The 25,476-nt window shown below is 43.7% G+C and overlaps 1 protein-coding gene and 1 long non-coding RNA gene across 5 annotated transcripts in view; one reads left to right on the top strand and one right to left on the bottom strand.

Annotated features, from left to right (window-relative positions):
• Window positions 1-298: 298 nt before the first annotated feature.
• Window positions 299-25,476, bottom strand: part of LEF1 (lymphoid enhancer binding factor 1) — a 116,047-nt gene continuing 90,869 nt past the window's right edge. For 2 of the 4 annotated variants that reach the window (XM_055587925.1, XM_055587927.1), the window contains 4 exons: window positions 19,264-19,371; window positions 14,099-14,147; window positions 13,390-13,430; window positions 299-1,482 (listed from right to left, as the gene is read on the bottom strand). In XM_055587925.1, the coding sequence (XP_055443900.1) occupies window positions 13,396-13,430; window positions 14,099-14,147; window positions 19,264-19,371 (192 nt within the window). In that variant the 3' untranslated portion in view covers window positions 299-1,482; window positions 13,390-13,395. The remainder of the gene's footprint in view (window positions 1,483-13,389; window positions 13,431-14,098; window positions 14,148-19,263; window positions 19,372-25,476) is intronic. The other 2 variants (XM_055587924.1, XM_055587926.1) reach the window with 1 other exon arrangement.
• On the top strand, window positions 8,570-15,144 carry LOC129657586 (uncharacterized). The gene is made up of 3 exons (XR_008716856.1): window positions 8,570-11,072; window positions 13,291-13,349; window positions 14,158-15,144. It is a non-coding gene; the product is annotated as an uncharacterized LOC129657586 (long non-coding RNA).

A 25,476-nucleotide genomic window follows, 5' to 3' on the forward strand; every position in this document is an offset into this window, starting at 1 on the left:
GAGGTGCTGAGCGCTGCCGGCAGAGCCCGTCAGGGTGCCTGCAGGCCCAGGAAGGAAGGCAGGCTCCTGGCTGAATCCCGCGGCCCTGACTCACCCCGAGCCCTGCGCGTGGCCGCGGCGGTGGTGGTCCAGGCTGCGCACGCAGGGCCTCTGAGGACTCGCGGCCCGTGGACGGGGCAGCCATGGGCCTGCTCACGGAGGCTGGCCGGCAGGCCTTCCGTCCCAGCCCTGGCCTGGCCTGTGGATGCAGGTCACCATAACCAACTGTAGAGCATCAGGAATTTCACTCTTTAGAAAAAACTTTTTAAATGTTTTATTACAAAGCTTCTTTTAAAAAATGCTCAGCACGTTAACTCAAACTGGAATGACAAACGTTAGATTGACAATTTGGGGCAAAGGCTGTGCCTTGTTATTAAAAAAAAAAGGGGGGGGTACATATCAATGCTCGTTTTAACAACTGGCATAAATCCCACTAATTGGCTAATAAAAACAGATACAAATACAGAACATTTAAAGTAATAACAATTCAAGTGCTGGGCTTTTTACAACAAGGGGGTGAGAAGGAAAGAAATGAAAATTCACTGCAAACTGGTCTGCTGAAAGTATCTGTTAAGGTTACCATTAAAAAAAAAGAGAGATCGTAAGAAAAATAAAGAGGACTGCCAACTGCTGCCCACAGAGTGGACTGGCTGTTACGTTTATTTAGCTCTATCAGACACCTTACAAAGACAGAGAGGCCGCTATTGTTACAGGTAATTCAGGAGAAGCCACTTAGCAGACGAGATCGCTCTCAAAAGGAGGAGGCTTCTTTTCATTTCGTTTTTATTTCAAACAGTTCCAGATCTTTGAATTTTACTTAAAAAGCTCATAGCTAGCAAAATATACAAGAAAAAAGAAGTGTCAATTTAAAAAAATTCAAGTTTAAAAAAAGAAGCAAACAAGACAGATCCTTTTGCACTGTTAAATAAAAGCTTGAGGAGAAGAAACACGAAGCCGGAAACAGAGGGAACTCTTCCCCACATTCCTGCGGGGACCTGGCGGCTCTGCTGCAGCCGCTCCCGCTTCCGCTTCCAGTGCTCAGGTGCTTGGGGCAGGCGGAAGCAGCCAGGTTACTGTCCTTGCCAGAAGGTTACAGATACGGATGCAGGACGCTCTGGGAAGTGCACAGCGGAGGGGGGAGGAAAGCTGCTCAGCTGACCCAGGGCCTGCTAGCATTCTCGTGCGTTTTCTTTTAAAAAAACCTTATATGCTTTACTGTGGAACTTGGCTCTTGCAGTAGATGAACGGGGGTTGGCAGTGATTGTCTTTATGGATCAGCGTCTCTAGCAGTGACCTCAGGGTGAAGTTGGTGTCATTTCTCCTTTGGGGTCGACTGGGCAAGCCGTGGAGACAGTCTGGGTTTTCAACAAGCTTCCATCTCCAGGAGAGGTCCCGGGGTCGCTGCCTTGGCTTTGCACGTTGGGAATGAGCTTCGTTTTCCACCTCGAGAAGGAACAAATAAAATGCTGTTAATGCGCATTTGCCACAGACCTTTACAGATTTTGAACCTCAGCTGCAACCTCTTAAGAGCTCTGCATTTAATTAATTAATCCTCTTTGTTGATCTGGTGATAGCTAAGACAGATTGCCCTAAGGTAGCCCTAAATCCTGAGATTACGTTAGAGAATAAGTGTACTTTACTCAAGTGTTTACCTTAGTTCCATGTATATGTATATATATGTACAGAGTTATGATGGGAAATACACATAATACTTTGGATCACCGTTCTTAAAAATAAATCTGAAAAACGTCAGAAGAGAATGGCCAAACATGAACCGTAATGGCGGGCCATGGCCAGCTCGGGAGGGTCTGTCATTCTAAAGTGTTCGGTCTTTTCAGTCCACTGTGGGGAGCTGTCGTAGGACTCTGCACGCGTGCGTATGTGCTAAGTCACTTCAGTTGTGTCGCACTCCTTGCGACCCTGACAGGAGACTAAAAGCACACTCAAGTGAGTGAGTGCCCCACATTCCCACAACAAGCAGCCGTGCAGCCGGGATGGCTTCTGTCCGCTCATATTCAGTCTGAGGAGCATAAGCTTCTCCAATATTCAGGCTTCAATTCTTAGTATTTTTTTTTCCCTTTATAACAACTAGGATCTCTAATATTATGCTTGGGATGTACACTCAACAAGTATTTAAAGATGTTGCTGATGACAAGAGCATTCAAAAAGGATAATCCCTAAACCCCAAAAGTTTTAATAATCTTAGACCCAAAGAGTGATTACAAATAAAACATTGCAACAGAATCAGAGACGAAAGGAAAGCAAAAGCACCCCCAAGTTCAGCTCCTCTGTGGACAGCATCCAATGCCCCTCCTTTGCAACTGGGGAGACGGCCTCGTCCAGCTGCAGGGAGGTCACCTCCCCCACCTGGTCCCCTGGCAGCTCAGACGAATCTCAACTGTCTGTGCTGCAATGTCCTCTTATTAGCAAACATTTCCTTGAAAAAAAAATTCTAAATAGTGGAGTGCATTCCTTTATGCTTTTTGAGTAGAAAGAAACCTTGGAGGAGAAGTAAAAGGAAACTTTGAAATAGCTTAATAATGAGAAACTAAACTCAGGATGGTGAGTTCCAATCCACATGGTGCTGTTCAGAGGAGAGCGGTCCGGAGCCCAGGGGCTGGGAGGAGCGGGCCGTGGGCTGTGGTGAGGATGGGCGCGGCCGGTACCCTGGAGGGACGCGCAGAGCGCACAGTGAGCCCCTGCGTTAGGGCCCTGACCAGCCGCGTGTGAGCGTTATCATTACGGCCACCGCCACCAGTGCTGTCCCTCCAGATGACGCATCATCACAACTGTGAAGAGATGTTTATCTGGTGGCTGGTGAACAGGCAAGTGGAAGCACGAGGGGAGGAAAGCAGCCAGAGAATGCTGCCTTCAACACAGCGAGGTCTTCAGGGACGGTTTCAATTCCTCTCCTGCAAGACTGCCCTTCGCCCAATTAACAGGAAAACCATGCAACAGCTCTGTGGTTTTTAAAAGTTTAAGCAGAATACAGATGCTTCACACAGGAGGATGGAAGCGCTGCAAAGGGCCTGGCTTTCCAAGGAGACGGACAGAGCCTGGGCAAGGGGTGGAGGCACTGCCCACAGATTCCTAGTCACAGGGTGCTTGGGCACCCCTGACTCCCAGGGCCAGGTCCATTTCCTAAAAAAGCCAGTTCTTTCTGTAGTGTCACACGTTCCCACCATTATTTTATTACCACAGTATCCTCTTACAGGATCCTCCTGGAAAGCTGGTTCCAGAGGTGCTCTGTACAACTGCCAATCAAAAAGTGCCTCTTTTCCACCTTGGATGCTCTAATAGTGTAACTAGTGTTTAAATAAAGTGGTAAAGAAACTGTCTATCAAATGAGCACCTTATTTGAATCTGGTTGGTCCTTTAAAATATAAGGTGGTCAGGGGAGACCAGTTTTACCCCAAATGGGAAAAATGGGGGCCTTCCAGTGTTGCTTTACAGATATAAAACAGGTCAAATCAAGATTCTTTTCAAGAAACCACAGGCATGAAGCTTGGGAGACTGGAGACTTCCACATCTAAGGCTTCACTGGGGGGCCTGTGGCTGAGGCTGGGCTGGCCAGGCAAGCCCCAGTGCAGCCCAACCCAGCAGCGGAGTCGGTACAATCAAAGCTGCAATTACTGTGCCCGCTTCAAAGGGAGCTTGGAGCCCCATCTTACATGTCAGGCTTGGGCTCCCTCCGTGAGGAGTCACCACGTGGGCCATTTGTTGAGTGACTCTGAAGGAGGCACAAGAAAACACCCTCCCCCCACCATCCAGCTGAAATCCAGCACTCGCTCCTGGACTGAACTCCAGTCTTGACAGAATATCCTGCTAACCAAATGGAACCAGGAGCCCAGACAGAGTTGCTTATTAAGAGCCCAAGTGCTAAAGGGAAATCTCAATTTCAAGACAGACCTGCGTCTGGGAGATGACCTTGGCTCAAAAGATGTGAAGAAAGGGAAAGGGGAGATGTCTTCTTAAGTGCAAACATCAGCCTCTATTGGAAGCCAAGTGCTTTGCCAGCCCTTATCCTTGGGGTTCTGTGGCCCAGCCCTCCCCCAAGTCTGTCCTCCAGCAGAAGGGGCAAGGAACCAAGCCCATCAGCAGGGCCAAGGTGGAGAAGAGGAGGCCTGACACGTGATGAGGACCCACCCGGTCAGATGCAGCCACGTGGGCACAGCATGCTGAGAGATGCCTTGTCATGTAACAGCACCTCCTCGTACAGAAACCGCGAGGAACACACAAAGGTGGTTGGAGTAAGAGATCCTTCCCCTCCCAAATGTTACTAGCAAAGAGCAGGAACTTTAAAATGTTTTTAGTTACAATGTGAAGTTTGAGGAGACAGCATCAAAGATGAGTCTGTGAAAGGTGAACAGAAGCAGAGACTTTGTAAAGAGCGCCTGCCTCTCCGCAGCACACCACACACCTCCTGGGCACGGCCAAGTTTTCCTGCCTCACCTCTGGGCAAACCGACACAAGCCTGCTCTCTCGGGGCGGGCGCCCCTCTGCATGTGTTTACACAGCAGACTTCTAGAGCAGAGAGCGAGCAAGACAGAGCTGGTCTGCCCTGTCCTTCTAGAGGGGATGGAGGCATTTGCTCATCATTGACTGGTCTGAGGGACCCCTAGAGATTCGCTGGGGCTCCTGGTTCCCCGTAGGTCACAGGAGCTGGCGAGGAGGAAGGGACAGTGTGGGCTGAGCCCGGCGGCACCAGGGGCTGGGACAGACACGGCGTCATGTAACCGCGACGGCCCCGCTGACTTCGGCCCATCTGCAGAGAAGGACCGGGCTGTGTGAGGCGAATGGCCTTGGCTAAGGTCACCATAGCGGGCAGAATTAGCTTCTGAGCCTTCAACCCAATTTCTTTCCACCGTACTGCAGAGCGGAATTATCACTCCCTTGCTTCTCGCCTGGCCGCCTGCCATACCCATGAGCCAGTCAACAGCACTGTTATGACAGTGGAGGTGGTGGTGGTCTACATCTAGACCACTGTCCACCCCAAGATGACCTGCTCTCAGAGCAGGATGAGAGGACAAAGAGCGTGAGAAAGTAACTGGGAAATTAAATCTCTAAGATTTAAAGTATCACCTACAGAAGGCAGATTCAGGTCTTTGAAAGGATTACCCAGTATTTGAGAAAAAGAAAGAACGATAATATGTGGCTGGGAAGGTTGGTGCTGTCTATTCTTTCTACAGTGGAGTTAGCCCTTAAGTCCCAGCATCAAGCTAGCCGGCCCCCAGTCCCCAGCTATAAGCCCCGATGCAAGATGATTCCACAATGTGGAGGAAGGAGGGAGAGGGCAGGGCCATGAGGGGTCACTGGCCTTGGGCTTGGACCCAGGTCATATAGACCAAGGCAAGGTCACTGCATGTGTGTGGTTTCTTCCCTTGTGGTTATTCAGAGTGAATCATTATCTGGGCAAGCAGATTTTGGCAATGTTAAGATGACTCTGAGGCAGGCCTGTAACTATTAATAAACTGCTCTAGGGGACTTTCTTATTTCCATCTGCAGCTACTGGCTCCTCTTCTCATCAGCCCTTTGCCTCTCCCTTGTGAGGAAGCACATCACATTGGTTGGCGGGGCCTCACAGATCCCACCCTAGACCCCTACCTCCACGAGAAACACTGCAGAAATATTCCTGAGGAAAGTTTTGAATAAGAGAGCCTCAAAATCCATTTTACTTCTGTATATCAAAGTGCTTCAGGAGGACAGTATCTATGGAGACTCATACCCATTTCTAAATTCTTTATCCAATTCACTTTTTCTCTCTACAAGTTCTCCTACACTAAAGATGCTAACTTCACCTTCTAAAAGTGAGGCAATAGAACTAGTGTGCGCTCTGTTTTCTTTCCACTGTCACTTCTGTATGTGTAGGAGTCTGTGAGTCTTAAGTATCCTAGGGAGGTGACAATGCGTTACGGGTTCTGAGCATGAGCTCTGAGAACAGTCAGTCCTGGGCTGGGTGAGCCCCAGCCTCTATCACATCACCTGATTATCCTCAGCAAGTTACGTAAAAACCCCAGTCTCCTCACCTGTAAAATAGAAATATTGATAGTACATCATTACACCTCATAATGTACGCTGAGGGGGATGAAAGGAGATAATCACCCATGACATTACATGCCTAGCATCTGAACGGTGCAGCGAGTGCTGGTTACTGTGGCGGGTGGAGATGTGAGCTAAAGAGAAACAGAGCTAGGTCTGAGCCTGACGCTGCTGCACGCCGACTGCACGGCCCTAGGCAAGTTACTGACATCTTCTCACCCCTCACACAGCGCCAAGACCCCTCCCCATACAGGGCTGCCACAAAGTGGGGCGTAGAGGCTTCTGTTAGCGCGTCCAGGACAGAATACGTGGTCCAGCAGTGTTAGTTCTGTTTTTGTTGTTCCGACCTCATGTGGCACGTTTGGGGGTAAAAGCAACTGTTGTATTATTTACAGAATTTCTGGTGCAAAATTAAGAATAGAGAATTCTGCAAAGTCTCTCTTATCAAATGTATTATAAAATATCTTCTACAATGTCTACAGAAATACAGTGATACCTGGGAAAAGTAATACCAAAGGGCAGCAAAAATTTTGTTGTTATATTTACAGAGGATATATCTGAAAATTTAGAAAACTTCAAGTTAGATTTGACTTAGGACTTAAAAAAGTGGGCACTACTGTTTGACTGAAATGCTTTCATTTCTTCCCCCTCATTCTGTCAAAAAAAAAAGAGTGACTTTGCTAAGGCAGGATCACCTCAGATTATTAGACTCACTCCTCGGATCTAAGACCTGGCAGCTTCAGACCCACAGAGCACAGCTGAGGAAGTGGAAGGGCCTTAAGCTCTCACTGCAGTAACAAAAGATTCATGAAAAAAAAAAAAAAAAGGCACATTTACCCTTCCTAATAAGAGCACCTTCCATACGCCAACTCAGACTCTATTTAATGTATATATTATTCAAATAAGCTTTATTTTCTGGTTCCCAAATCCACAAAATGGATCTGAAGGAACATATTTACTACTGTCAGGGAGAGGTACAGTCCCTAGTCAGAATGAGAAGACAGTAAATGAAAAAGAGCAGATCTTTAGAAATCCCCTATTATTTGGGGTCATTTACAAGGGTCAGATACCATCAATTCCTTGTTGCCATATACCATACAGTACATTACTCTACAGAATAATGGCATGAGGTATTAAAAAACATTTAAATAACATGTACTCTGCTGAACAAAGAGCGGTACTCACAAGAGTTTAAAAGTACATGTTTTGATACTTAAACAGGTAAACCTCGAGTTCGCTAGCAAACTCCATTATCCAGAAGGAAAATTCTCTGTTTCAGACAACCAAATTTGTCCAAAACATTTTATTCTGTGAACTATTCTTAAGTGCTTGGATCTTAATTTCACAGGTTTCCATGGACAATACTGAAGACCATGTGTCTCGAGGGTTGTAAGAGCCTTGTTCTTCTCTCTACTAGCATTTTTTAATGGCATGTGATCACTCCCACTAGCCAAGGGGTCAGTTTCCTATTTGTTTCCCAAGGCAACTTAAACCTGATTTTAGCTCTTGTGACCATTCAAGAGCGGCACAGAACTGATGGGAAGGACACTGTGGCACTGCAGAGATTTTCCGAGCTCTCGCTGTAAGCACGATCCTCTCCCTGTTCCTTCACCAGTGTACAGCCGCCGAGACAAACCACCACGTGTGCTAGACTAACAGCCCAGCCCCCGGTGTGTAGTGCACCGAGGCGGCCATCTGCCTGCCCCCCTCTTGATTATTCCAACGCCAACACACCCCTGGTTTTTTCACTTTCTCATTATCAAAGCCTTCATTTCTACTTTGAGACTTTGGATAAGCCTTCCTGTTTCCTAGGTATTTCCAGTTTTACTAGTCTGTAACCAGTTGGCTTTGCTTTCTAACTTGACCAGCCAATCTGGGAACCAGAGGCTCACTGATAGTTAATGTGGGTGACTACATCTGTCCTCGGGGAACAGAGTTCAGGGCAAAGATTAGGCAAAAGTGTCACACTCACTAGGGTGAGCTTCAAAAACTGTATGAAGTAAACGTTTTTCTCAAGGAGACTCCTGAAAAGACTCAGACCTCTCCCTGACTCTCAGGAGCACACAGCCAAGTCTCGGGCTTCAGGCAAGTCTCCTGGAGACCTTCAGTCAGTTCTGAAGAGGACTCCAGTCCAATCAAATGGAAGGCTAGAAAAAATTTTAAAAGATATAAATCCAAGCACTGCACAATTAACTATGGTGCTGTCTACTATACTAGAAATTACTTCTCCCACACACTTGTTGGCCCAGGAAAATAAAGGCTAAAGTTTTCATTTAGGAAAAAATATTTTAAATTCTCAGTTTAGCAAGTGTATAAGGTAAAGATTATTCCAAGGCCAAAATCATAGTGTAGTGTGTCTTTATATGGGTGCCTGTCTGTATCTCTTGGTGTGCTTAACTCTTTTTTTTTTTTAAAAAAAAAAGGTAGCTTGTTTTTAAACTAGCCTTTTGGTGTTATATGATCAAAGGAAATACACTGAAAATCTATATAATTTTAAGATAATGGACTTTTTATATGTTTTGCTAAAGTAAATATTAGTAAACCAATCAGTAATGTTTTTTAAGTTAGTAAATGGAGAATAATAATCTTCTCCACCTTTTCAAAAATTTTTAATTCTTTGCTGCTTCAATTCCTCATGAATCTTAAGTCAGGAAGAAAGGCAAGTATTTGATGATAATCTTTGACTTCTGACAACCTTGAGATGTTACATATTTCAAATCTAACATGTACCAGAATACTGGAAACTCACAACTTGACCATTGTTCTTTCAAACCCAAGAATTGTTCCATGACTGGACAGCTCAAGTGTGACTTCCCACTCCAGGAAGCCTTCCTTGATCCCGTTTTGATTTGTGTTAACACAGTGTACTGTGTGTGCTTCCTCTCTACCGTACACATATTATTTTGTAATTATTCATTTATACGTCTGTATCCTCTTAAACAGAGAGTTCCTCTGGGAATGGGCAGGGTTCATTTAGCAGGTCACCCCACTGCCTAAAGCAGTTCTTGATTTGCTCGAGTAGACCTCATTGGATGTTCACAAAGTGAGCAAACAACTGGTGTTTAGGACACCGGCCCTCACGGGAGTGTGTGTGCAGTCTCACTGCCTGGGGCCCTGGGCTCCCGGCATTCCTACAAGTGAAGAGTTAGTTTAAAAAAAGCTAAGGATGAATTTGGATTTCTTGAAAGATCCCACAGCTTGGAAATCACCTCCGATTTGGAGGAATGTCTTTTGTAGATCCTAATTCTAATTATTCCTAAAGTTGGCTACAAGATGTTGAGACTGGGTTAATGCTAATTTCTTTGTTTCAACTTGATTTCACCAGAATGACTATTTTTATATAATGCACAAAAGTTGAAACACACAGGCAGATGGGGACACAGCTGGGTGTATGAAGCAACTCCAATGGCATTTCTCATCAACAAAGTGAAAGCATTAAATGAAGCGCGTGTCTTTTAAGGAGTAGAAGAGACAAGTTCTCAGACGGCTTTTGTTCACAGAGGAGTCTTTTCCCTATAATCCACCATATCCCATGCTAGTTCAGAGTAATGAGAGCTCCCTACCATTTGAGCTACATCACAGACTTCTAAGCTCAGTGATCTAATTTAACGGGAATTTCTTTTAAGGAGAGCAGGGTAACGGTAAATTTCATTGTACAGAGAGAAACCCTCTCAAAAATCTCTTCACGTTGGAGTCACAGCATCTTCCCCATCTGGGCACTGCGTTCCATCAGCTTTGCCTTCCTGCAGGGATAGCCTGACTCCAGGATTTCCCTTCGGAGCTGAGAGCAAGCCCTAAGAGACCTCACACCCGCTGTGGGCAGGACTGCGCCTAACCAAAGACTCCATCTGCCTTGGGCTCCTGAGGTGGGGCCAGCACAGGTGGGACTGAAGTCTGGCAGACAAGAGGCCACGTGGCGGCACCAGTAGGGAAGCGAAGCCTCGAACGAGAGGCAGTGCTTCTGTCGCTCATTCCAGGGGCGGGGGGAGGTGACCTGCACAGGATTGAACAGCAAGCACATCGTGCACAAGTCGTTTTCAAGATCATACAGGCGCCTTATTAGTTCTACAGAGCCGCCCCACTCACACCTAGAATGAGGACAGATTAGTAAACAGAAGAGACTTCGAGTCCCTTTACTAACGCTTGGGAGGCAGGGCAGCCCGCGGAAGCACAAAGCAAACCAGGAAAAGTTGGGACTGGAGGCAGCTGGGAGCTTAGAGGCCAGGAAATAGCCCTCTTTCACTTCTGCCTTCTGCTGAGGGACCGGAGGCTCCTGACTTAAACCTACTGCCCCAGGTCATCACATGGCACAGGGAGGGCTAATGTGAGAGCCTGGGTGGCCTCACTCCCAGTCTAAGCTCTTTCTAACAGCGGGATGCTCTGTTGCCCTGGTCTTCCATTTAGAACAATACACAGAACACCCTCCATGGAAGACAATCGCTTATTACCGAGTGTCACCTCCTCAGGAGGCCCTGTGTCGTCATCGGCCCAGAGCCAACCCTCCGTCACTCTGCTTATTTGTAGTACAGCGCGCACACACTTCTGGTTTTAATCAGTTGCCCTGCCAGCAATGTAAGCAGTACAGAGCAGGGGCCTCCGGAGCCTCGTTCAGTGGTGTATTTCTAGGTATTACAGCGCTAACTGGCATTTATAAAGTGCCCAATAAATGCTGAATAGTAACTAAACAAGTCAACTGCTACCCATAGAAGTTTCTGAATTCTTAAAACAAAGAAAGGGGTGGGGAAACAGTAGGGGTAGTATCATTCCTAATTTGCTGAAATCTTTATGAATGCAAATCTGACCTCCTCTCTGCTTAGTAACTCTTATCAAATGACTGGCAGTGCCGTTCTCTAAAATAGGATAGTGTGGAGGACAGGACTTCAAAGGCTGCATGACTGATCCAGCACCGAGAGGGGAGAGGAACACTCAAGACTCTGATTAAGTGCAGCCCAGCTGACAAGAGCCAAGAATTTTTTTCTTGGGGCTGGGGGAAGGTAAGCTTTGTTGTGCTTTTCTGGAGCAGGGCAGAGGGGACACCCTGACCTCAAAAAAAAAAAAAAAAGAAAAAAAAAAGCAAACACGAAAGTGACAAGGAAGCATAATGATTACTGTAACATTATTTTTTAAAAAGGAGATATTTGGGGTACATTCTAGGACAAAAAGGCATTTCGCTAATCTTCAAATCTAAAATACTATATAATCATAAAGGACACAAAACCAAATATTAAAGTCTGAAGTATAGAAACAAAAGTATAGAAACAGATTTCTGCATGATTTTTGAATAGAAACAGCATTAAAGATGGTGGTGCAAACAGAGGACAGAGTAAACCAGACCATTATCAGTCCTTAGCATGTTGTGCTTATGAGGGTTTTCCATTTAGAACCAAGCATTAAAGGGGCTGCTGTCCATACCCAGGTGTTCAGTAATTAAAAGAACAATAGTCTTCAAGAAATAAAACGTGACAAAAAAGGTACAAAAGCATGTGTTTACTACTAGAACTATTTCTAAACTATGATGCCGTAAGTACCCGGGGGCTGGGCCTGTGCTCCTGGTAACCCAGCTACAAGGCCAGCTCAGAAGAGGTCCTCAGTAATAGCTATTAAGCTAAATTAAATATGAACATCAACTGTGACATTATTTTTCTGATACCTGTTTGGTCACCTGTATGAAGGTCTGATCTTTATACCTGGAGAAAAGCCTGCCACTAACTACTAGTTTATAAGACTTTTGATATCATAAAACAATGATGAAATTGTGAAGAACTCTGAGACTCTGAATAAAGATGAAGAAAGGCTCACAGAGAAGAGGACAGCTGAGTTGGGTCTTGGTGTGGGGTGGAGGGATGAAGGGAGGCCACTGATGATAAACAAAGAACCCTAAGGGGTGGCGCTTACTGTTCCCATTTTAGAGTGGAGGGAAATGAAGATTAAGAATCTCAAGCTGGGAAAACAGTGGATGTAAAATTCATATCTATTTGGTACCAAAATCTCTGCAGGCTTTCCTAGGAAAACCCATTGAAATTTTAGCACCAAAATCAAGTTCTAAAAGTTTAAGTGGTCATCTTGTTCTAGTAAAGAACTAAATGACCCACAAGCTAATGCTCTTCTCCTGAGAAACACCACACTCAGGCAGAGGAAATGGGCTTTCTGAGCACAGGGACAGCATGTGCAGCAGCCTCCATCTGTCTGGGGGACGCAGATGATTTTGCTTGGACGGAGCACAGGACGCATGGTTGGAGGTGAGGAGAGGCAGAGCACGGAACCTCGAGCAGAGGGTAGACGCAGGCCCGCGCTAACGTGGTCTGCACTGTGTCCTTCAGACGGGGAGGCACTGGCCCTTTTCAAGCAGGGAAGTGGACCATTCATTTGTGTTTCAGCAAATCCCTCTGAGAGCAACACAAAGAACTGGCAGAAATGAAGTCTGGCAGCAGGACAGTCATCCAAAGCTAGTACAGTAACCCAGATGGAAAGTTAGAGCACCTGAGCTGAGGCTGTGGACTGCTGAGTGTGAGAGGCAAGACTCGAGACAGACCCCAAAGACTGAGTTGACGGGACTGGATACGGGTTCCTAGAGAGAAGAGAATCAAAGGGAGTGCCTCTGAGAAGAACTGAGAATTCACAGACACACTATGAAATCGAAGCCTGGCAAAGAATGAGGCAGTTTACAAAGCCAGGTTTCCACCAGGGATGCTGGTCACATGGTCAAAAATCAAATGAAATAAATTTAGCTATAAAGATGAGAGCGAGATCTAGCAATGGTTACCAGTAACGAACTTGATAGTACAATATAGTTAATAAGTCCTCAAGCCATATATTTAAATAATAGAAAAAAATGAAGCCTCTTTCTCCCTAGAAATAAATACATTACTTGTAAGCCTCTATATATCATCCCAACTGAGAAAAAGTCTCTACAGAGCAAAACCTTCCAAGTCCTGGGCTAGTGTGGGCCTGAGTTCCTCCAGCACAGCCCTGGGTTTGCAGAGTAAGATGGCATTTTGCTGGGTTTTGTTACTTGTCTTTTAAGCAGGCAGATTGCCATTGGTTAGTAAGGAATGGTTGACAAGAGTTAGGGGAAAGGGAATGGAGAAAGATTAAAGGGGCAAAAAAGGGAAGAAGAGAGACACATACTATATTGCAAGTCTATAGCCGGTATAAAAACCATGAGATGTTTTAAAGCACTGCTTGGATTTTGGTGGTCTTTCCTCTTTAAAGGAGCCATGCTGAACGGCATCAGGATAAGCAAGAAGATTCACACGCAAGTGCCTCTGTTCGTAAGTAACGTCAGCAGTAGGACCAGAGAGTCGTTCTTACCATGTTTCAGATGTAGGCAGCTGTCATTCTTGGACCTGTACCTGCAGAAAATTGTGTCTTTAACAAATTTTTATTGAAGAGGTTTTTGTACATTCCAAATACGTAGTAGCTACAATATAATGTGGACCTCTTTGCTTTCTTTTTTATGGTTCTTATACCAGCCGTTTTTCATTTGTGCAGTACAAGTAGAGGCCTTATCTTTAATGAAAGAAAAGGGGAAATAAATAGGACCTCACTGATTGATGCCTTGAATTACTGTACAGGAAAGATAAACCCTAGCATCATGTTTTATATTTTTAAATAACCCCAAACCATAGAAAAGATTCTCCAGGGGATTCAAGGTGGCATATCACAGGGTCATCATAAAAAACTGTAATGTGAGGAATTATGCAACTAGAAGAACAGGAGTGTTAAAGCAAAGAGAAGACACACAACAAAAGCAAAAACAAAACTAAGGAAAAAAGAAAACAATCACAGTTAACAACGAGGATTCCTGGTAACAGGGTTTGGGGGAGCTTTTTAGAGGTACCTTCACATAGTCACATTTAAAAGAAAGCTCTTTCAAACATTTTAAAAGAATTTCAAGAGGAAAAGCCGAGTTTAGGAATCACAGTATAGTTGAAAAATAAAGCAGTGTATAGAAAGATGCAGACTGCTTTAAAGGTGTTCCTCAGAAGCAGAGCGGGCTGGAAAGTCACACGGGGCCTACCTGATGTGGATTCCTGTAGCTTCTCTCTCTTCCTCTTCTTTTTCTTACCCTGGAAGAAGACAGGCACACTGTCACAGACTGTACTGTGAGCACATGGATGAATGTGATACAAAAGGACAGGCAGGCAGTCAACGGAGAGGTAAGACACCTCAATATCTCTTTCTTTACCATCTGTACCTAGAAACCGAGAGCAAGAGAACAATTCTTATCTGTGACCTTTGTCTTTTTGGCTTCAACATTTAATGTCATAGGTATTGAGTTGGCAGTGACCACACGCACACAGGATAATGATGTCCTAGGGCTGTGGTGGGCTTCCCTGGTGGTTCAGGGGTAAAGAATCCACCTGCCAATGCAGAAGACGCAGGTTCAGTCCCTGGGTCGGGAAGATCCCCTGGAGAAGGAAATGACAACCCACTCCAGTATTCTTGCCTGGGAAGTCCCATGGACAGAGGAACCTGGCAGCTCCAGTCCACGGGGTAGCAGAGAGCTGGACATGACTTAGCAGCTAAACAACAACAACAAGGGCTGTGGCCACAGACACCACCTCCCACTCGAGGAAGCCCACATAAGGAGCTACTCCAGTACTCCTTTTATTGCTAACCATCGCACTTAGAATCCACTTCTGGTAGAGGTGATGATAAATCTTCCTTACTATGAATTCGACCATCTAATTAAAAATCCACAACGTTAACAGGATCTTCAGCCCCTGTGGCACAGACACGACATAACCGAGACAGCAGTAGGAGGATAAGACAGAACCTGAGAAAACTCAAAAGGTAATTGTAGAGACTTATTTATGGCAGCTAAAGACCTTGCTTCCTAAAAGACATAACAACATGAATATGCCTGCAATTTAAAATACATTTCAAAATCATCTTAATCACATATTTGCATTTTAGGTCTATTTATCCTGGTTTAATTTTCTGTTTTCCTTCATAATTACTTTCCTCTCAAAAATAATTGTAACAAGGCATAGACACAGTATGTATTCCACTTATATGAATAGTAAATGGCCAACCTAGATTAGGATGGTCTTTTCAAATAAGCATAACAGAACACATATCACATCCAGTTTCTCTGTCTGTTGTAATAAATCACATTCACAAAAAATAAAACCATAAGATTATATCGAGTATATTGTATACATATATAAAAGTATGTATTTTTATGCACCTCAAGATAGTTTTTTTCTGTGTCACATGACCTGATCTTGGGAAAGTTGACTGAAACTGTCCTCTTAAACACTAAGGCAAACAACAGATATTAGTAGCCTTGGGAAATGGCATACCAAAAATAGTGGCATCGTCTCTAAGATGATTAAGGTACTCCAGGGAGAGGGGAGCGGACAGAGGAAGCACATACTTCTCACAGGCATCTCCTATCTCCCTTTCAGATGCAATCACTTATGGTTTCCAGAAGGGGCAATAAGGTGGTTTCATGTACATGGAGCTTTCTTCCTCACCTCCTCCTCCTCCGAGCTCCCATTCACCCTTTTAAGATTCGTCTCCAGTGTCATTTAGGGCTCTTCTCTGAGAGCTTCCCACCATAGCCTGATTCCTCACAGGGGCCATGATGAGCTGTGTCCCTCGGCCCCTGACCACAGGGCTGTTAGCACTGCCTGAATCTCCGCTCGTCTCTGCCACCCAGCACATGCCTAGCATGTGCTTAGAACATGCAACTGTGGCCTGACATGTCAGGCTAATGTTGCTGTTGTGAAATCACCTGTACTATATTCTAGGAATACACCTGTGCTTCAAGAGAGCTTACCTTTATGGTAGACAAAATTAAGGACTTTGGATATATCTGTGTTAGATTACACAAAAACAAACAAAATTTAATGTGTAGTAAATAAACTTTTCATGAAAATCATAAATAGTACTGGGGTTTTAAGCACTACATTTAGAAGCTCCAATAATACAAATATAAGAATACACCTAACAATATATGTTCACTGTTGATTTATGAAAGCCAGTTATAAAAATGAAAGTTATAAAAACAAATTGAAGCTTTACAATCTGTGATGCCTTAGGGCATTTTAATATTAAATATTGAGATATATATTTAATATGATCTCAGTGAGCATTAGGATAGCATTCTGACAATGAAAAGCTAAGTTACAGGGCATATATCTTATTTAGACTGTATTCATGTACTTCTAAGAATACTCTGTAATATCTTTAGCTAAATTGATACCACTTGATTGACTTCTGTTTGCCTTAGTAATTAACAGGCTTATTTTGATTATTATAAAAATTTTAAGTTACAAAGCTGGGGTTCCCCTTCATTCAAAAAGATCCTAAAAGTCAAATTGTGCAAACAATTTCCTTTAAAAGTTGTGCCAAGGAAAATCTTTAAAGGAAAATTCACATTACACTGGTCTTCCTTAAAAACTACTTCCCATCTCTCCACATGGAGAGGAGGGTAGAGAGAGAAAAAGAACATATGTTTCTTTTATCTCTTTTTATAAGTGGCAACTCACTCTTTAAGGATCAGAAACTTCATTCAAAGACATGATATCACCTGTATGTAGAATCTAAAGTACAACACAAATGGACATATCTATGACATAGAAATAAACTCACAGACATACGGAACCTTTGGTTGCCAAGGTGGGTGGGGTGGGGAAGGAAAGGATTGGGTGTTTGGGACAGATGCAAACTATTATATAGAGGATGGATAAACAACCAGTTCCTATTGTACAGAACAGGGAACTCTATTCAGTATCCTGTGATAAACCATAATGGAAAAGAATATAAAAAAGTATATATATATATATACATATACACACACACACACACAGATAACTGAATCACTTTGCTGTACAACAGAAATGAACACTGTAAATCAACTATACTTCAATAACGTAAAAAGAAAAAAAAGACATTCAACATGCAACACTTAAATCTATGTAAATTCTCAGCACAGCAAAGCTCTCCCAGGGGGTCAAAGAAGGAAGACCATTTTTCCCTACAGGCCAATCACATCCAGAAGAGACCCAGGACAGGGTTAAAGGCGTATACTTTAGGACTGAAACCGTTTAGGTGGGGGATTGATCTTCCCACTTAAAGGGCATCACAGAGGCTCTATCCAGAATATACAGTCCAGAGAACAGAAGCCCAGTTCTGAGAGGAAACTCTTCAACTAAAGCTGTCTTCCTAAGGAGGCCCTGGAAGACCAAGCTGGCCTGTCTGGGGGAGGGAAACGGCATAGACTGTGCAGTCTGGGGGACTTGGCTGTTCCTTAGCCACTACATAGTCCCAGACAAGTTACCTAACCTTTTGACTCTTCAATTTCCCTCATCTGTAAAATGTAACAATACTGTTTATGTCACAGGATTATCCTAAGGACTAGAAAACAACACACAAAGCATTTAAGATAGTTCTTGACAATTGGCATGCGACAGTTACTAAAACCACCAAGACACAATCCAGGAGAGTCGATGAAGCTGCTGCTCCCAAGTCACAAACAGCAGGACTCTTACTTCCTATGTCAGACTTGTATCCAATGAGGAGGCTCCAAATCCTGACCAGTAGGGACTTTTTCTTCAACATGTTATAGGAGACTGTGTTCCCAAAGTCTCTGTGCCTCATTATATGGGATGTACGACCTCACACTTGTGGCCCCACAGGATCATCCACAGCAATGGTCACACGGTAATCTACATGTTGATTCATGGCTTCACCGTTCTTGAAAAGGACAACTACATCTAATAAGAAGACTGTCCTAGCTGGCACTTTGAATGCGAGCCTCACAAGAAACATGAAAATGATCTTCAAATTTTTAAATTAAGAGCTTAAGTGACCAAAAACATTCCCCTCTATAAAATAGGATACAACTGATATCACTTACAATATTCTTTCTCAGAAGTAGTTTTTGTTGTATCAAGACAAGAACAAGATGTTCAAACTATAAAGTAATAAAACAACTGGAAATTAAAATGAGGTGCTTACTGCAAGGAGATTCAACCAGTCCATTCTAAAGGAGATCAGTCCTGGGTGTTCTTTGGAAGGACTGATGCTAAAGCTGAAACTCCAATACTTTGGCCACCTCATGCGAAGACTTGACTCATTGGAAAAGACTCTGATGCTGGGAGGGATTGGGGGAGGGAGGAGAAGGGGACGACAGAGGATGAGATGGCTGGATGGCATCACTGACTTGATGGACGTGAGTTTGGGTGAACTCTGGGAGTTGGTGATGGACAGGGAGGCCTGGAGTGCTGCGATTCATGGGGTTGCAAAGAGTCGGACATGACTGAGCAACTGAACTGAACTGAAAATTATGATAATACCTACTCCATCTAAATAAAATATATAATGGACATCAGGGTATGTTAATATGAAACAAAAAAGTGGATTTTTACCTAGTTCTAATTAGTCTGTGGCAAAACAGTCACATGAATACACTGTAATAAGTGTAAAATAACATAATCCTTTTGGGAAAGAAATCTGACTATATATCAAAAGCCTTTATAATCTGTACTCAACAATTTCACTATTTTGAATCTATCCTATAAAAATAAGTCCTAAATACAGGGGAAAAAACCCTGTTATGCACAGTTCATCGCAGGATTATTTCCACTTATTAAAAAAAATAACAAATATCTAAAAAGCAGGGAAAAATGGTTAATTGTGACATTCACTCAATGTATATTGTATACCTATTAAAACTGATACATAGAAACACTATGCCATAACAGAAAAATGCATATTGTATATAAGAGCAAGTAGCATGGTACAAAAGTGTATGTATATACAAACCCACCTACCCTCCCTCACACATACATCCAAGTAAAAATGGAAAAACATGCACAGAAAATATACTGGAAGATAGTTAACTAGTTATTAATAATAATAATCTCATCATTATTTACATGATGAGACTGCGGGCTTTAAAAACAATCTTTTCACCAACATTTTAATGATAAGGATTTTTTGATTAAAAAATCTTTCTTAAAAATGTCATTAGCATATAGCCAAAAAATTATGACAGCGCAGTTTTCAAAATGAAATATAACCATGAAGTCTTTATTACAAAGTTCATTAACTTCCAAAAATAGAAAACAATGCCAGCATTGGTTCCCCTCTACAACACATTTCCCTTAGGAGAGCAACACAGGGAGACAGCGAGCGAGAAGAGAGAGCCGTCGGTGTGCAGAAGGCGCTTACATAATTGTCTCTTGCAGACCAGCCTGGATAGAGCTGCATATGTAGCTGTCTTTCCTTCCGCGCTAATTCATAATATTTAGCCTGCTCTTCACGAGAGAGGGCATGCCACTGAAAAACAAAGGGGAAGGAGGGGAAAAAATTCAAGTAAAAGCAAAACAGCAATAGTATTATATATTTCATATTTCAGACAGTGGAGAATGAAAATGTTAAGAATGTAAACTTTGATTTTTAAATGGCAGAAGACCACGTGTTGCAGAAATCCATCTGGAGTTTGGTGGCTGCAATGAGATTCCAACTTTTGTTTTCCTGTCCTGCTCTCACATTACATGAAACCTGTCCAAGTACCCAAAATGAAGTGGTCTCTTGCCCAGCCTTTCTCTTCTCCAGGGCCAGTTAAAGGGAACGTTCACCAGTAAGCTTCAACACCCAATGTACCCCTTTTTCATAGTTTGTGGCATATTCTGCCATTGAGTCCAAGTGCTATTTATTAATGCAAAATTTCCACAGGTCTTTTCAACACAGATATCTCCTCACCTCACATGCACACTCTCCCACTCTGTCATATGAGGAATCTGAAACCTTCATCATATGATCCTGTCTATAAAGCAGGACATCAAAAGTCAGTCTGTCTCCGTCTCTTCACCCTCTCCTCACACTTGTAGAAACACTAGTTGTCCACAGGGAGAACGCAGATAACACTGTATAATCACCATGCGCACTTTGTGTTTTGGTCTTCTGATGGAAAACAAGGAGCATGGCCTAAATTTATTTTGACATCTACACTTTCAGACTGTACGATCTAATTTGCAGAATGTAGCACTTGACACCTTGCAAATTTTCCATTTCCCTTTAGGTAACAGATATCTATAAATCATACAAAGCAAAACTGCAAGGCACTGTTTGGGATCTTAAGCAGCCTGAATCCTGTATGGAATAACTGACTGGTTCAAGATCGAAAAAGGAGTACAGCAGGGATGTCTGCTATCACCCTGTTTGTTTAAACCATACACCAAGCACATCATGAGAAATGCTGGGCTGGATGAGTTACAAGTTGGAATCAAGATAGGCAGGAGAAATATCAACAACCTCAGATATGCAGATGATACCACTCTAATGGCAGAAAGCGAAGAGGAACTAAGAGCTTCTTGATGAAGGTGAAGGAGTAGAGTCAAAGAGCTAGCTTAAAACTAAATATTAAAAAAACTAAGATCAAAGCATCCAGCCCCATTGCTGTGTGGCAAATAGAAGGGGGAAAGGTGGAAATAGCTTTCCTCATCTAGGTCTCCAAGAATCACTGTGGACAGTGACTGCAGTCATGAAATCAGAAGACGATGGCTTCTTGGCAGGAAAGCGATGACAAACCTAGACAGGGTGTTGAAAAGCAGAGACATTACTCTGCCAACCAAGTCCATACAGTCAAGGCTACGGTCTTTCCCATGGTCAAAAATGGTTGTTGAGAGCTGGACCATAAAGAAGGCAGTTCAGGTGCTCAGTTGTGTCCCGACTCTTTGTGACCCCATGGACTGCAGCAACCCAGGCTTCCCTGTGCATCACCAACTCTTGGAGCTTGCTCAATTTCATGTCCATCAAGTCGGTGATGCCATCCAACCATCTCATCCTCTGTCATCCCCTTCTCCTGCCTTCAGTCTTTCCCAGCATCAGGGTCTTTTCCAATGGGTCAGTTCTTCTCATCAGGTGGCCAAAGTATTGGAGTTTTAGCTTCAGCGTCAGTCCTTCCAATGAATATTCAGAGCTGTTTGATTTCCTTTAGGATTGACTGGTTGGATCTCCTTGCAGTCCAAGGGATTCTCAAGAGTCTTCTTCAACACCACAGTTCAAAAGGATCAATTCTTCAGTGCTCAGCTTTCTGTAGAGTTCAATTCTCACACCCATACATGACTACTGGATAAACCATAGCTTTGATTAGACAGATCTTTGTTGGCAAAGTAATGTCTCTGCTTTTTAATATGCTGTCTAGTCTAGGTTGGTCATAGATTTTCTTCCAAGGAGCAAGTGTCTTTTAATTTCATGTCTACAGTCACCATCTGCAGTGATTTTGGAGTCCAAAAAATCAAAGTGTCTCCACTGTTTCCACTGTTTTCCCCATCCATTTGCCATGAAGAGATGAGACCAGATGCCATGATCTTAGTTTTCTGAATGTTGAGCTTTAAGCCAACTTTTTCACTCTCCTCTTTCACTTTCATCAAGAGGCTCTTTAGTTTTTCTTCACTTTCTGCCGTAAGGGTGGAGTCATCTGCGTATCTGAGGCTATTGATATTTCTCTTGGCAATCCTGATTCCAGCTTTTGCTTCATCCAGCCCAGCGTTTCTCATGGTGTTCTCTGCATGTAAGTTAAATAAGCAGGGTGACAACATACAGCCTTGATGTACTCTTTTCCCTATTTGGAACCAGTCTGTTGTTCCATGTCCAGTTCTAACTGTTGCTTCTTGACCTGCATACAGATTTCTCAGGAGGAACGTCAGGTGGTCTGGTATTCCTATCTCTTGAAGAATTTTCCACAGTTTGTTGTGATCCACACAGTCAAAGGCTTTGGCGTAGTCAATAAAGCAGATGTTTTTCTGGAACTCCTTGCTTTTTTGATGATCCAATGGATGTTGGCAATTTTATCTCTGGTTCTTCTGCCTTTTCTAAATCCAGCTTCAACATCGTGGAAGTTCATGGCTCATGTACTGTTGAAGCCTGGCTTGTAGAATTTTGAGCGTTACTTTGCTAGCGTGTGAGATGAGTGCAATTGTGCAGTAGTTTGAACACCCTTTGGCACTGCCTTTCTTTGGGACTGGAATGAAAACTGGCCTTTTCCAGTCCTGTGGCCACTGCTGAGTTTTGCACATTTGCTGGCATATTGAGTGCAGCACTTTCACAGCATCATCTTTCAGGATTGGAAATAGCTTAATTGGAATTCCATCACCTCCACTAGCTTTGTTTGTACTGATGCTTCCTAAAGGCCGACTTGACTTCTCGTTCCAGGATGACTGGCTCTAGGTGAGTGATCACACCATCGTGATTATCTGGGTCATGAAAATATTTTTTGTATAGTTCTTTTGTGTATTCTTGCCACCTCTTAATATCTTCTGTTTCTGTTAGGTCCATACCATTTCTGTCCTTTATTGAGCCCATCTTTGCATGAAGTGTTTCCTTGTTATCTTTAATTTTCTTGAAGAGATCTTTAGTCTTTCCATTCTATTGTTTTCCTCTATTGCTTTGCATTGATCACTGAGGAAGGCTTTCTTATCTCTCCTAGCTATTCTTTGGAACTCTGCATTCAAATGGGTGTATCTTTCCTTTTCTCCTTTGCCTTTAGCCTCTCTTCTTTTCTCAGCTATTTGTAAGGCCTCCTCAGACAACCATTTTGCCTTTTTGCATTTCTTTTTCTTGGGGATGGTCTTCATCACTGCCTCCTGTACAATGTCATGAACCTCCATCCATAGTTCTTCAGGCACTCTATCAGATCTAATCCCTTTAATCTATTTGTCACTTCCACTGTATAATTATAAGGGATTTGATTTAGGTCATACCTGAATGGTCTAGTGGTTTTCCCTACTTTCTTCAATTTAAGTCTGAATTTGGCAATAAGGAGTTCATGATCTAAGCCACAGTCAGCTCCCGGTCTTGTTTCTGCTGACTGTATAGAGCTTCTCCATCTTTGGCTGCAAAGAACATAATCAATCTGATTTTGGTATTGATCATCTGCTGATGTCCATGTGTAGAGTCTTCTCTTGTGTTGTTGGAAGAAGGTGTTTGCTATGACCAGTGTGTTCTCTTGGCAAAACTCTGTTAGCCTTTGCTCTGCTTCATTCTGTACTCTAAGGGCAATTTTGCCTATTATTCTAGGTATCTCTTGATCTCCTACTTTTGCATTCCAGTTCCCTATAATGAAAAAGACATCTTTTTGGAGTGTTATTTCTAGAAGGTCTTATAGGTCTTCATAGAACCATTCAAATTCAGCTTCTTCAGCATTACTGGTTGGGGCATAGACTTGGATTACTGTGATATTGAATGGTTTGCCTTGGAAACGAACAGAGATCATTCTGTTGTTTTTGAGACTGCACCCATGAATTGCATTTCAGACTCTTTTGCTGATTATGAGGGCTACTACATTTCTTCTAAGAAGAAAAAAGAAGACAGAATGTCAAAGAATTGATGCCTTTGAACTGTGGTGCTGGAGAAGACTCCTGAGAGTCCCTTGGACAGCAAGGAGATCAAAGCAGTCAATCTGAGGGGAAATCAACCCAGAATATTCACTGGAAGGACAGATGCTGAAGCTCCACTATTTTGGTTATCTGATGTGAAGAGTGACTCACTGAAAAAGTCCCTGATGCTGAGAACGATCGAGGGCAGGAGAAGAGGATGTCAGAGGATGAGATGGATGGATGGCATCACAAAATCCGGGAGATGGTGAGGGACAGGGAGGCCTGGCGTGCTGTAGTCCATGGGGTTGCAAAGAGTCGGACACGACTGCACGACTGAACAACAACACTGACATTCTGTGTGTGTTTACACACACAGGCCCCCTGTGTGTGTACCCCAGGCCCCCTGTGAGCAGTTTCCTAGTGCGTCTTCCTACTTCCCAAATGCCAGGGTCTGTTGTCAGCAACTCCCAGAGAACTGGCTGCACTCTGGGGGACCCACTGGCCAGAGGTGATGGCACAGGGGCAGTGGCTGCAGGAGGCATGGGCCAGAGCCCACACCACTCGCGCCTGCACACACTCTGTATGAGTCTCGCTTCCACTCCAGCGCTCCCAATTCTAGAGTATAACTGCTTCCATTTCACTTCCTGTTAAAGGCTGAGTGGTTCTTTCTCATTCATGTCTACTGTGCATACTGATTTTAATTACTCTCTTCTTGTTTTACTTATGGAAAGAAAGGTATGACTGGACTGGAGAAAGGAAGGACAAGTGAGGGAGAGAGGCCGGTGAGCAAGAGGCTGTGCTCGAGGACCGTGGTCCAGTGGTCAGGACACAGGCCCTACAGCACAATGGGGACGTGCCTCCTCAAGGGCACAAACAACTGCTGCCCTTGCCCCTGGCAGGAGGGGACCTCACCTCAAAGAGAGCACCGAAGCGCCTGTGGCCTCATCCTGACCTCCCCTCCAGCCTCCGGCCCAGAGGTGGTGGGACCCACAGGCAGGGCAACGGATTCCACTTCCTTCAAACCGCCCCTTGCGGCCAGAGCCTCTAAGTTGATAGGACAATGATTTAATTGCTTTAAAGTGCAGAGTGTAAAGTTAAGAACCATGACACTCAGTGGACTTGGCCTGAGCCTACAGGCAAATCAAATAATATACTTTTCTTTAAAAAAAAAAAAAGGTGGGGGAAGGAGGGAGGGGAGATGGGGAGGTGACAGAAAAAGTACAAAACCTGAAAGGAGTTACCTGAGACACAATTCTTTGTACCAGCAGAGTAATCACAATTAGTCAAGTTGAGTCTAAGAAGGCATGTCTGGGGAGCAGTGGAAGCTGAGGCAGCAAAAGTCACACTGCCTCTGTCCACTGAAGGTGAAAGTAAGTTTAAGTCACTCAGTTGTGTCCAACTCTCTGTGACCCCAGGGACTACACAGTCCATGGAATTCTCCAGGCCAGAATACTGGAGTGGGTAGCCATTCCCTTCTCCAGGGGATCTTCCCAACCCAGGGATCGAACCCAGGTCTCCCACATTGCAGGCAGATTCTTTACCAGCTGAGCCACAAGGGAAGCCACTTCTCTAAACCTGAGGTTCTGACCTAGAGCCCTTCACGGGGAGAAAAAGCCACACCAGGCACAGTGGAAGAGATCAGCCTACCTTAAAAAAAAAAAAAAAAAGACTCCTCATTTGTATTTAGATAGTTCTGGTGCTAACATGATTGGCAAGAGGCAAAGCATTATCAAAAAGGAACAAAAAGAAGACTAAGAAGAAAAAAAGATAAGAAGTCTTACTTTGTAAATTTGTTCATTCATTTGATCAATAATCTCTCATACTACTGCAATATGTCAGTATAGAGATATATTTTATCTGGACTTGTAAATAAAACTTATCTCCCAAAATACATATGGAGGTTGGGTCTTCTGCCCAAACAACTGGTTAAACAAGCAGGAATTTTTCAGTTCCAGCAGGAAACTTAGGTTGACAAGACCCCAGCTAACAAAACTGAGCAAAATTCAAAGTGAAAAAACAGACCACAAACTAAACTGCTTACCTGCCTTTCCAACTGCTTTTA

The sequence above is a fragment of the Bubalus kerabau genome, chromosome 7, assembly GCF_029407905.1.
Source record: "Bubalus kerabau isolate K-KA32 ecotype Philippines breed swamp buffalo chromosome 7, PCC_UOA_SB_1v2, whole genome shotgun sequence".
Lineage (NCBI taxonomy): Eukaryota > Metazoa > Chordata > Mammalia > Artiodactyla > Bovidae > Bubalus > Bubalus kerabau.